Here is a 12,417-nt window from a genome sequence, read left to right as displayed (position 1 = left end):
ATACTGAGGTTCACAGTGAGAACTCAAAGCCAGGAAGTGTGTGTTTGGTGAGGAAAGGGAGACAAACACAATAGGTGTTCTCAAGGCAGCAGTCACTATTAAGGAGGTTTTCACCATGAAGGAATATGCTCACACCTGCACTTGAATGATGGGAATATGGCCTTGAATACGGGACTCTACCCATGGAGGGCTGAAGAAGCAAACACATTGCAAAACTTAGACCTGAAAAGACAAAGCCTGCAGTGATCCTGTTCAAGGCCACAGAGGCTGCTGGAACTGTGGTCCAAGTATGTCGGGATATATCTCAAAGGGATAGCAAAAGCAGGCAGTATCCATATGGCGCTGATTTTATAAGCACGTAAATTCCTAGAGGTACAGGGTCTGGAAATGGGATATAGGACACAGATGGGACTCAGGGATGTTGAAGCCAGATGACAGACATAAAGCTGTCTTTATGTGTTGGTAGGTGCTTTGGTTAAATCTTTCCTTGCAGGACTTTCTTCCTTCCTTTTGGAATGAGAATGTTCACTCTGCACTGCCAGTTATGTATGCTTTTATGATTATAAAGGGTCCAGTTAAGAAACCGCCTTGAATCTTAGGAGAGACTTTTAATTCAGGCTTTTGAGCAATGTTAGAACTGTTAAAGCCTGGTGTGGTGGTGCATGCCTTTAACACCAGAGGCAGGCAGACCTCTGTGAATTTGAGGCCAGTCTGGTCTACAGAGCAGTCCAGGGCTACACACAGAGAAACTCTGCCTCAAAAACCAAAAAGAAAGAGAAGGAGTTGGGGGAGAAAGAGAGGAGACAAAAGGGGAGGGGATAGGAGAAAAGAAACCAAACAAAAACAGAACATTTAAAGCTTTGGAGATTTATGGGGCTAGAGAGATGGCTCACTGGTTGAGTATTTGCTACTCTTGGAGATGATCAAAGTTTGGTTCAACACACACACTGGGCGGTTCACAACTGCTATAATCTCCAGCTCCAGGGATCTGACACTCTGTTCTGGCCTCAGGAGGCTCCTGTACAAATGTAGCACACATGAATCTTTGTGGTCGAGGCCAGCCTGATCTACAGAGTGAGTTCCAGGATAGCCAGAGCTGCACAAATAAATGATGTCTTAAAAATCTAAAACAGATTATAAAAAAAAATAGTTTGAGGATTTTTACATTTTCATTTTGAGATGACTATAAGCCTTTGGGATGAAGGATTATGGTTCAAAATAATGTCTTGGAGGGAAAGAGATGGCTCAGCAGTTAAGAGCACTTGTTCTATAGACAACGCAGGCTCAAAAAACAGAACTAACATCATGGTTCACAAAGATTTGTAACTTCAGCTCCAGGGGATCTAATACTCTCTTCTGATCTCCGTGGGATCAAGCACACATGTGGTGCACACACATACATAGAGCCACGATACTCACACACACAAAATTAAATAATCTAAAATCTCAATGTATTTGGGAGTCAAGCTGAGCAAGAGTGGCCTTCTGACAGTTGATTCTCATTGTGAACTTGACTAGATTTGGAGTCACTAAGATTAATATCTCTGAGGGAGAATTTGAGGGAGTTTTCAGAGGTATGTCTGTCTGTGTATACACGCATGTGGTTGATGCAAGTGCCTTCCTCAGTTGCTCTCCACCTTATTATTTGAGAGTCTCTCACTGAACATGGAGCTCACCTATTTGGCTAGACTACCTAGACAGTGAGCTCAAGGAGCCGGTCTCCAGACCTCAGTGCAGGGTTACAGATGGACAATGCTTCACATAGCTCTTAAATTGGCTTGGCACCTGAACTCAGGTGTTCATGCTTGCATGTAAGCCCTTAACCAACTGAGTTTCTGAGTTCCTCAGAAAGGTTTCACTGAGCAGGAGCTCCCACCTTGACCCTGCATTCCACTTACACAATCCAATGGCCTAAGGTTATGGACTCAACAAAAGGAAAAAAAGAGAAAGGCCTAGCTATTTCTTTTTTGAATTTTATCCTTTCCCTGTGTGACAAGCTACATTCCTATGACCAAAATGAGCTCTGTCTTCTATAAGTTGCTGTTTGCTGGGCACAATGAGGTATGTAATATAAAAGAATACAAGTCCATTGTCTCATGTTGTAGAATATGAATTTAAAAACCAGAGAAGAAATACTTAAAATCTAACAAAAGAAATCAAATCTCATTCATCTAATGTAATGAATTTAATGTCTATAAAGGATATAATGGAAATCTAAAGAGAAAAAGTTGAAATTTTACATAAAAACTAAAATATCATACTAAAATGCCATTTTAGAGATAAAATAAACATTTAGAATCAACTGCATATATATAAATTTAAATAGACATTAGTATGTTTATATTCTTATAAATGATAAAACAGCAGAGTCAAATGTTGACTTTTTTTAAACAGGAGATTAAATATTTAGTATTAAAGTCTACTCACACAATCAGAATCTGAACCAGAAAGTTTTCAGCAAAGGATAAAAAGACAGGGGCTGGAGAGATGGCTCCGCTGTTGAGAGCACTGGCTGCCCAGAGGACCTGGCTTGACTCCCAGCGCCCACATGGTACCTCTCCACCACCTGAAACTCCAGCTCTCGGGGATTTGTGACGTCTTTTGGCTGCCTTGAGCACCAGGTATGCAATGGTGCACAGACATACCTAACAGCCAAAGCACTCATATACATAAAATAAAATGCTTAAAAAGAATAAACATGTAATAGTTTTGTGACCTTTTCACCTTTATAAAATATAGAAATTTATGAAAACTTGTTACAAAGAAGAGCAGAAGTTTCACATTAGAACTATATGCTAGAGGCAGCATGCCCATAAAATCAATAGTTTCCATTTATTTCAAGCTGCTGAAAGCAGAAGTCTGGTGTCGTCCACACATGAGAAAAACACCGAGAGAGTGATTTCCTCAACGTAGAATACCACACTGCATTACCTTCTCCTACAGGGGCAGCAGACGCTGGCTCAGGGGACCGTGCCACTGGTGACACTTTCACAGGGGCTGGAATGGTCAGAGATGGAGGAGGGGCATCAGATATGTCTGACTCAGACGACTGAGGATAGATGTAGTCTTCACCAAGAGAATGCCGATGAAGCTCAACATCCACTACCTACACAGTTGGGAAAGAAGTAAGCTCATGAGTCCATCGTCAGTGGTAGAGAGCTCAAAGTGCTCCAGAAAAGTGCTCTAGGAGATGAAACAAGCAATTTCTAACCACAGCTCAAGAAAATGAGCTCAAATCATTCTGGTTTGACATATGGATACCTCAGTGGAGTCCCTTTCTTTCCATTTACTGTTTCTACTGCTTAGAACATTCTTCCTGGGTGGCCACCTTCCCACCAGGACATCTCAGATGTCACCCCCTCAAGAGGACTATCCCAATCCACTGTGACAACATAAAACTGTTCACCAGCCACTCTTCTTCACGGCATTTAGTGGTAGCTGAAAATGTCTTATTTGCCTTTGTGTTTAGTGTTTAATATTATGTGCTGGTTACTTTTTGTTAATTTAATATAAGCTAGGGTCATCTGGAAAGAGAGAACCTCAATTGGGAAAATACCTCCATCAGACTGGACTGTGGGTAAGCCTGTCTTCTTGATTAATAATCCATGTGATAGGATTCAGCCCACTATGGGCAGTGCTACCCCTGGGCTGATAGTTCTGGGTTATATAAGAAAGCAAGCTGAGCAAACCATGGAGGACAAACCAGGAAGCATTATTTCGCCATGGTCTCTGCTTGAGTTCTTGCTTCCAGGTTTCTGCCTGAACTCTTGCCCTGACTTTCTTCAGTGATGGACTATAACAGTGGTTCTCAATCTGTGTGACCCCTTTGGAGTTAACAATCCTTTCATGGGGGTCACTTATCAGATATCCTATACATCAGATATTTGCATTACAATTCATAAAAATTATAGTCATGAAGAAGCAATGGAAATAATTTTATGGTTGGGGGTCACTACAACATGAGGAACTGTATTAAAGGGTCACAGCATTAGGAAGGTTGTGAACCACTGAACTACGACTTGGGAGCTGTATGATGAAATAAGTCCTTTCCTCTCCAAGTTGCTGTGGTCATGGCTTTCAGCACAGCAATAGAAAAGGGACTGAGTCACTGTCCTTATGATCAAAACCATCTAGAATAGAGAATAGCTCCAAGAATAAGAATTCTCTTACTCATCTTTTTACAGCTAACATCTGGACCAGTGAAAGTATACAGAAGGTACTTAAAGAAGTGTTCTTCTGGCATCATGAAGTCCACTTCTAGTGAAGATTTAGCTGACTATAATGGTGACTGTAGATATACGATAAATACAAAAGCAGGAGGGTAGAGAATAAAATACTTGGGAGTTCCAAAACTCATTACAAAGTATTAGTTATTAAACAGTGTGTGTTAAAATAAAACAGACACATGGACCAATGGAAAAAACTACAGGTATCCCAAAAGTGTAAATCATTCTGAAATGAAAAAGCCAGTCTTTTCAATGAGTGGAGCTAGGAAAACTGGGCATTCACATACAAATGAAGTTGGAACTTAAGAGATAACAAAGTTATGCAAAACCTACACTTAAGAGCTCAAAATGGGCCAAGGAGATGGCTCATTGTGTAAAGGTGCTTGCCAGCAAGGCTGATGACTTTAGCCCCACCCTCAGAACCCAGAGCGGAAGGAGAGAACCAACTCCTACAAGTGGTCCTCTGACTGCCGCACAGAAGCCCTGTGCTAAACTAAACTTTTAGAAGAAAACACGGGGGATGCCTCACTGATTCAGCAATCAGTTCCTGCACTTGACACTAAAAGCAAAGGCAAAAATACCTCAATGTAGGTTAAGATTCTGATTTTGATACTTGAGAGACGGTAAAACACTGAGCCTTCTTCCAGAAGATCTGGGTTCAATTGCTACCATCCCCATGGTGGTTCTCAACTGCCCGAAACTCGAGTCCTCTGGCAATAGCTTTTTCTGACCTCCTCAGATACCGGGTACTAAAGCAGTACACATACATGTGCACGCAAAACACTCACACATACAAGATAATAAAATTTTAAAATTAAAAAGTTTTCCTTTTCTTTTTAATGTTTATCTAGTTACGTGTATGTGGAGGCCAGAGGACAATCTACACGTCTGTTCTCTCCTTTCCCCATGTGTATTCGGGGATCAAATTCAGATCATCAAGCCTAGTGGCAAGCATTTCATGTATGTATGTATGTATGTTTGTTTGTATGTATGTACATACCTATTTATTTTGGTTTTTGAGACAGGGTTTCTCTGTGTATCCCTGGCTGTCCTAGAACTCTTTTCGTAGACCAGGCTGGCCTTGAACTCACAGAGATCCACCTGCCTCTGCCTCTGCCTCTTGAGTGCTGGGATTAAAGACATGGGCCACCATGCCTGGCAAGTGGCAAGCATTTTTAACCTGCTAAGCCATCTGAGACTACTAACATGGGGACTGCAGTACCCACAGGTTCTTGTATAACTACACAAAAATATAATAATAATAATAATAATAACAACAACAACAATAATAATAATAACTGGGCAAAGACTTGAACAGATATTTCTTGTAAGAAAATATTAACAGCCAACAAGCCCATGAAAACAATGCTTCATTCCACAAACAACTAAAAAATGTCAATTAAGACAGCACTTTACAACCAACCATTATAGTAGCTACCTACAACTTAGAAACAGAAAAAATAACAAGTATTAATAAAGATGTGGACAATCTGTACTCCATACTTGTAGAGGCAATATAAAATGGTACAGATGACATAGAAAATACTGTGGCATTTTTTCAAAATACTGAAAGTACCATTCTCAGAAGACATGCAATCTCACTTCTGGGTATATGCAATCTCACTTCTGCATGCTGGGGTTACAGGCACGCACCACTGCATGGCTAAAAATAAATCTTAAAAAGGCGGATGGATTCTAATGCTTCCTACAGCATGGGTGAATCCTGAGGATACTGTATGCACTGCAATAGGGTGGTCACAAAAAGCCAAACGCTCCACGCTTCCAACATGTGAAGGATGCAAGTTCATACAGATAAAAGTGGTGGGAGTGACCTTGTAAGGTATGGACTTGTAAGATCAGAAAAGCTCAGGAGATGGCTGACATATCATGTATCCTTATTTCATGTCACTGCACTGCATGCTGGAAATGGTTCAGATCCTAAAAATTTTGTCAAGTTTTAAAACCACAATTAGAAGGAAAAAGAAAAAAAAATAACAAAAACCAAAATAAACAAACAAAAAACCCACAGTGGGTGGGGTAGCAGAGAAAACCTTAAAAAAAGACCAAGACTCATTTTTGTTGTTGTTAAATAAAAATAATAGTCAGCTGGGGTGGTTGCAAATGAATGTAATCCTAGCACTCAAAAGAAGGAGGTAGGAAGTTTGGATTTGTGCTGTGCCTACAGGGTGAGACCCCATATTACACAGAGGCGCGCCTGCACACACACATACACACACGCACACGCACACGCACACACACACACACACACACACACACACACACACAAACCACCTTGCCCCATACAGGGCAGAAGGATGGTACCTACCGTCTCTGCACCCAGGGTCTGTAAGCCAGTGTAGGTTCTATCCAGCTAGTCAAAAACAAAGGAGAAATGTTAGATTTCACATTGCTCCTGAACCTGAGCACCTAACACCAGTTCACTGCAAGCTGATCCTCAATATTCTGGGGGAAATTTGAGTGAAACCAAAAATAATTATATAGTTATAAATTGTGCACTTTAAAAACCCATTCGAAGGACAACCTGAAAGCGAGGCTTCACACAGATTTCTGCAGCCTTATCTACAGTCACAAAGAATGCTTCACCACATCACACCACATGGATTTGTAAGGTATCATGTGGCACTAAGAGGAGTTTATGAAAGTTGTGTGAAAATATTTCAAATGACAGGTTACAGAAATGCACGTGCAATGCTGTGACACAACTGCACAGTGTGCAGATACAACACACAACTGAAAAATTATCAACAAAAATTTAAGTGGTACAGCCAACATTAAATACCCCCACAAAAGATTTATTTTTCAGCAAGGAACATAAACTGAGGGAATGATGTTACTAACAGGAGTTCACGATTCCACTGAAATTCTTATTACTGTAGTACTTCAACATATCCCACACTAAAAAATTAATTTTTGACACTTTATCAGTACTAACACTGTACAGTAAGACCAAAAGGAGAAACAGTAAGTTGGGCAGAAAAAAAAAGATTAACAGAAGCTGTATAGAGCAGTAAGCGTGGGTTTCAAGGCTTTCTAAGACACAGGACTGCAAAGTGGGTAAGTTGTGTAGTAGCAACTCAGTCTGCCATCTTTTGATGGCTGAAGTTAAAAGCACGAGTAATGGTGATCACAGGTTTCAGATGCGGCTTTAAGGGTACACTGAGACAGAATTAGAAAAGCTACCAATGCCATGGACAGAGAAACAGCAGGATGGGTGATGACTCTGACAGCTCAATTCCATGCACCAGAGACAGACAGACAGGGAGGAATCTGGGCCCACACGGTAGAAATGACAGCCTCTTCTTTTATCTTCCTGAGGATGGGGGTGGCTTCTCAGCACAAGCCTGTAGCTGGGGCCATCTGAGCCCAGGTGGGAGGCAGGGAAGTGGGCCGGGGACACCATGTATGGCCAGCAAGACCTGCTTTGATATAAACCATTTCTCCAGATAAGAGAAACTGACAGTATGCTAGCCAGTCATAATGCCTGAGTAGAGCGCCTGTGGAGGGGAAAGGGTGCTGCAAGTTCTGTGGCCTCTGCAGCGAGACTGGTGCTGTCTGGCTCTACCCAGAGCCACAGTGTCTCAGAAGAGCAGCATTCCTGTGGGAAAACAAACGATGCTACAGGTTCTGTGGCTTGCACAGCAAGACTGGACATCTTGAGAGTTTTAATATTTAAGCTCTTAGGACAACAGATGCTCAAAAGACAAGGACGACTTTAGGTTACATCCATGTCTCTACCTCTCATCTAGAGATAGAAGTTGCTCTAATCTATACTGTTACATTTAAGCTATGAACCAATTAAGCCACTTTACCTATAGTCTTAGAGCTACTGACAAATGCCCAATGTGGGGTTCCAGAGAAGACCAGACTCTGCTCTACTTCCCTCTCTGGTCCTCATCTGAAATTGGGATCAGGCTCATTACACAATAAAATAGTAAAGACATGCTTCAAGGCAAGTGGCTAAGAAGTACTTTACTAGGGCTGGAGAAATGGTTCTGCAGTTAAGACTGTATACTGTACTTGCAGAGGACCTGAGTTTGATTTCCAGTACCCATGTTAAACAGCTCCCAACCACTTATAACTTCAACTCCAGCTCCAGGGGGATCCAGTGACTCTGGCCTCCATGAACACCTGCACTCATGTGCACATACACATTCAGAGTTAAAAATAGTAACCTGTTTTTAAATAATTAATTTATTTGTATTTTATATACATTGGTGTTTTGCCTGATGTATGGCTGTGTGAGGGGTATTGGATCCCCTGGAACAGGAAGTATGGACAGTTAAGAGCTGCCATGAGGATGGTAGGAAGTGAACAGAGCAGTCAGTGCTCTTAACCACTGAGCCATCTCTCCAGCCAGCAATCTTTTTTAAAATGCACTTTACTATCATTTTATAATACAGTGCTTTAATACTGGGTGTGGTGGTACAAACCTTTAAAGCCACTACATAATAGGCAGATCTCTGTGAGTTACAGGTCAATTTGATCTACATAGTGAGAACCTGTCTCAAACATGAACAAACAAAAAAACCAAAAAAAAAAAAAAAAAAAAAAACTGTCTCAAAATAATTTTCCAGAGAAAAAAATTTAATAGGTAAGAACTACGTAAACATGTCCTTTATTTGATGAATTAAATCTGGGTCCATTGCCAAATAAAATGTGCAGTGAACAAAGGAAAGTGAAATCTGGAGCGGGACAGTCGGCAAAACAGTTACGAGAATTGACTGCTCTGGCAGAAGACTTGGGTTCAGTTGCCCACACCCACACAGTGGCTTGCACCTCTCTGAAACTCCAGTTTCAGGGGATCTGATGACCTTTTCTGGCCTCTGTGAAAACCAGGCAAGCATGTAGTACACATACATACATACACACAGACAAAATAGTCATACGTAAAAAATAAAAATGTTTTTAAAAAGTAAAAACTATTCAAGACCCTTCCTCAAGAAATGGTGAGGGGCAGAGCCTGCCTTTCTGATCAAAGCCCACAACAAGCTCTTTAAAGCTGCTTTCTGTTTTTCTCTAATCTCAAGAAAAAATAAATACTAGAAACAAACAGTGCTGTCTATCAACAAGAAGGAAAATTTCGACATCTCAGGATTGAGATGTTACATTTGTACAACAAAGGTAATGACAAGGAAAACTACTGATGCATTCAACTTTATTTGGTTCAATTTTGGTAGCCACTAATGATAACCACAAAGGAAGGGTGACTTGGAAAGCACACTATTAGAGCCAAATCACATATGAATGTAACGACCTATTGCCTATACTGTAAAGGATGCCAAGAGGAACTTTAAAATTGCTAGTCTTCCAGCTATAATAGTTTCATGTATTTATTATGTAATTGAAAAAAATTATTCAAAAATAAAAACAAAAGCAACAAAATAGAGCAGAAAAACTAGCCACAATGTCATTATTTCAATTATCCAACATTTTGGTATTATTTGTTTTTTTTACCTTAAAAAAAAAAATGATGGGTGACTTTTTTTTTAAAAATATGTGGTGCTAAGAATTCCTTGCACATGCTAGTCAAGTTCTATACCATTAAAACACTGTATCACAACTCCACAACCTGTTTTTTTACTTTTAATTGGTGCTAGGGAGCAAATCTAGTATCTTACTATAGGTCTTGTACATGCTCAAACTCTTCTGCATTCAGTGTTAATGCTCTGCTTTTCATGTACTATAATAGCAAGGGGTCTACATGGGTAGACCAATGAGGAAAACTCAATTCAAAATTATTACAAACTTATTTATTATTGTCCAAGTATGTTCACTTCTCTTAATCTTTCTATGTGTACTTTGTATTTGCAGTGTTAGGGATTAAACAGCACAAAGTACTTGCCTTGCATAGTAGGAAAATAAATAGATTAAAAAGGAAAGACAAGAGTAACAGGGAGGGTCTCAAGCAACAAATGGTGTGTTTCATAGAGAATTGAAGTCTTTTTGTTTACTCAGAGTTCATTCACCTTTTTGAAGAGTACACACTGTCAAGTAACTGCTTCCCCAGCTTTGAGGAGAAGGCAGCTGAAGCAGTTAAGCATCATATGCTCAAAGGATTACCCTGCTTCCTCCATCTGCAGTGTTGGTCCGTGGGGTCAAAGCAGGTAATCAAAACAGACACTGTGTTTCTAGAAAGCAAACTCTGCTACAGTACCTTCAGATTGTGTATGATATCTATCCGCTTGTTCTGGCTGTCCTTAAAGTGAACTTGCACTCTGACAGGAAACTCACCCCAGCCTCTTCTAGTCAGATGAAAAGGAGGCTCTCTAGGGAAAAGCAGAAATTTCACACATTCACTAATGTTCACTCTCATCCTAAAGGTTTTCCTGAGACAAAACAGAAATTCACGTCTTCCCAAGAATCAGGTTTCTTCATGAGATGCTGTATCAACATGTTAACTTTCACACCAACAAAAATGCTAAAAACTGTAATTCAAGTCTGCATTAAACCTTCTATTACTAAATGACTACTGCTAAGAGGTACAGGCTGTCTTACCCAGTCATTTCTTAAGTGGAACTCTTTGAAAATGTCACACTACAGAGTCAGAAACCCTCACAGGCACAGGCTGTGAGATGTACATCCTAAACCAAAATAAATCACAAAGTTCAACCTGGAAGTATTGTACTTAGTTGGTGCTACTTGCTAAAAGGACTTACAAAATGAAAGCAAGCTGTTCACAATATGCTCTTTCCTACACAGGGACGGTGATCTTAGAGCACAAAAGAATATTCAGTCACAATATAACTTACAAAGAAAGAAAAAAAAGGAAAACGAATGGATGAGGCTGGCAAGTGCTACTAACTGCTTTGAGTGCATAAAGGCTCATTATACTCTTTGTTTTTGTTTACATGTGAAATTTTCCATAATAAAACAATTCAGAAATTTAGTTGAGAGAGTTTAAAGTATTCCGACTATATACTTAACAGGTCTGTAGGCTGAAAACTATAGTAAGATGCTAGGACTGGGTGGGAAGGCGCTCTCCCTGGGATAAGCTTCCGGAAAACAGAGATACGAATTCAGTTAGGTCAGAGTTTCAGAATATGACCTGACAGAAGCCTAACAGATGGAACAAGCGGATGCAGAAACTGAGCATCCGAGACAAAAGTAGCCCTGAACTCAGTAGTAGCCCGGAAAGCAGGGAAAACAATCACGCCAATCGCAGCGAGGCCGTCCTCTGGATGCGAGCTGGTGGTTCTCACTCTGCAGCAAGCTACCACGCAGCTGCTCCACGTGCCAGACTACAGCAAAACTAGCCATCCGCCAGGAGACGGAGGCAACACATGGATAGCTTCTGAGTCTGGTTCTGTCTCAGCCTCCCATTTGCTCTCAGCTGGGAGTCACCTCCATGGCTTTAATACTAGGCACTGCAGGTTTACAGCCATTCCGTTGAAACATATCAATGACCAGGAAAAACCACAAGCAATGGCCAACCAGTTTTTTTCAGTTTCTTCCAGTGACTCAGGATGCACTACTTATTAAAGGTTTCAGCTGGGCATAGCTCATGCAAATGAAGTCCTGGGGAGGTCAAGGCAGAGGGTTGAGTTAGGTCTATCTGCTGCATGAAAGTTCTAGATTTAGAATTACAAAGAATAAATCATTCCTCCACATGGAAGACCTTCAAAAGAGCTAAAACAGCTCCCCAAGGTCTTCTAGGATGAACACTTTTGATTCCCGTGGTGACAGGGGCAAACGTTCAGAGTATCTCCTTAATACAAATGCTGTTCTAAACTTAGCCAATGTTCACAGCCCGAGTTGCAGTTGTTGCAAGGCCACACAGCGAGCAAGCAGTAAAGCCAGAATTCCAACTCGGGCCCCAAGACTGCAGAGGCCATGTTCTTTGCCACCACGCTAGTCCAAGTGCCCATAGGGGCAGACCTCCTCACTAGCCAGTCCTCCCTCTGGACACTCAAGAATGTGGTAAGAAGCGGTCAGATTGGAGTCACTCTAGCCCACGTAGTCTCCCATGCACCAAGGCTAGGGATAGTCCATTTAGCCCCCCCAAAGGCAGGGACGAGGCATTCGTTCTTGTAATCTCCACAAACGCACACTGACAGGGTCCAACACACAGTGACCAGCTTATAAAGTTCATTATCACAGCTTTTAGGAAGCCGGCCGGAGCAGCCAGGACAAGTGAATCAAGTCAGAAAAAGACGGCTTCTTTTGAAGCAAC

At 41.1% G+C, this 12,417-nt stretch overlaps 1 protein-coding gene across 3 annotated transcripts in view; it reads right to left on the bottom strand.

Annotated features, from left to right (window-relative positions):
- Positions 1 to 12,417, bottom strand: part of Yeats2 (YEATS domain containing 2) — an 87,396-nt gene that overhangs the window by 44,916 nt on the left and 30,063 nt on the right. For all 3 annotated transcript variants that reach the window (XM_021638535.2, XM_021638533.2, XM_021638534.2), the window contains 3 exons: positions 10,402 to 10,513; positions 6,553 to 6,597; positions 2,932 to 3,106 (listed from right to left, as the gene is read on the bottom strand). In XM_021638535.2, coding sequence (XP_021494210.1) covers positions 2,932 to 3,106; positions 6,553 to 6,597; positions 10,402 to 10,513 — 332 coding nt within the window. The remainder of the gene's footprint in view (positions 1 to 2,931; positions 3,107 to 6,552; positions 6,598 to 10,401; positions 10,514 to 12,417) is intronic.

This window comes from Meriones unguiculatus, chromosome 17, assembly GCF_030254825.1.
Source record: "Meriones unguiculatus strain TT.TT164.6M chromosome 17, Bangor_MerUng_6.1, whole genome shotgun sequence".
NCBI classification, from domain to species: Eukaryota; Metazoa; Chordata; class Mammalia; order Rodentia; family Muridae; genus Meriones; species Meriones unguiculatus.
Note: the sequence above shows the minus strand (reverse complement) of the source record. Positions and strands in the feature narration are given on the sequence as shown.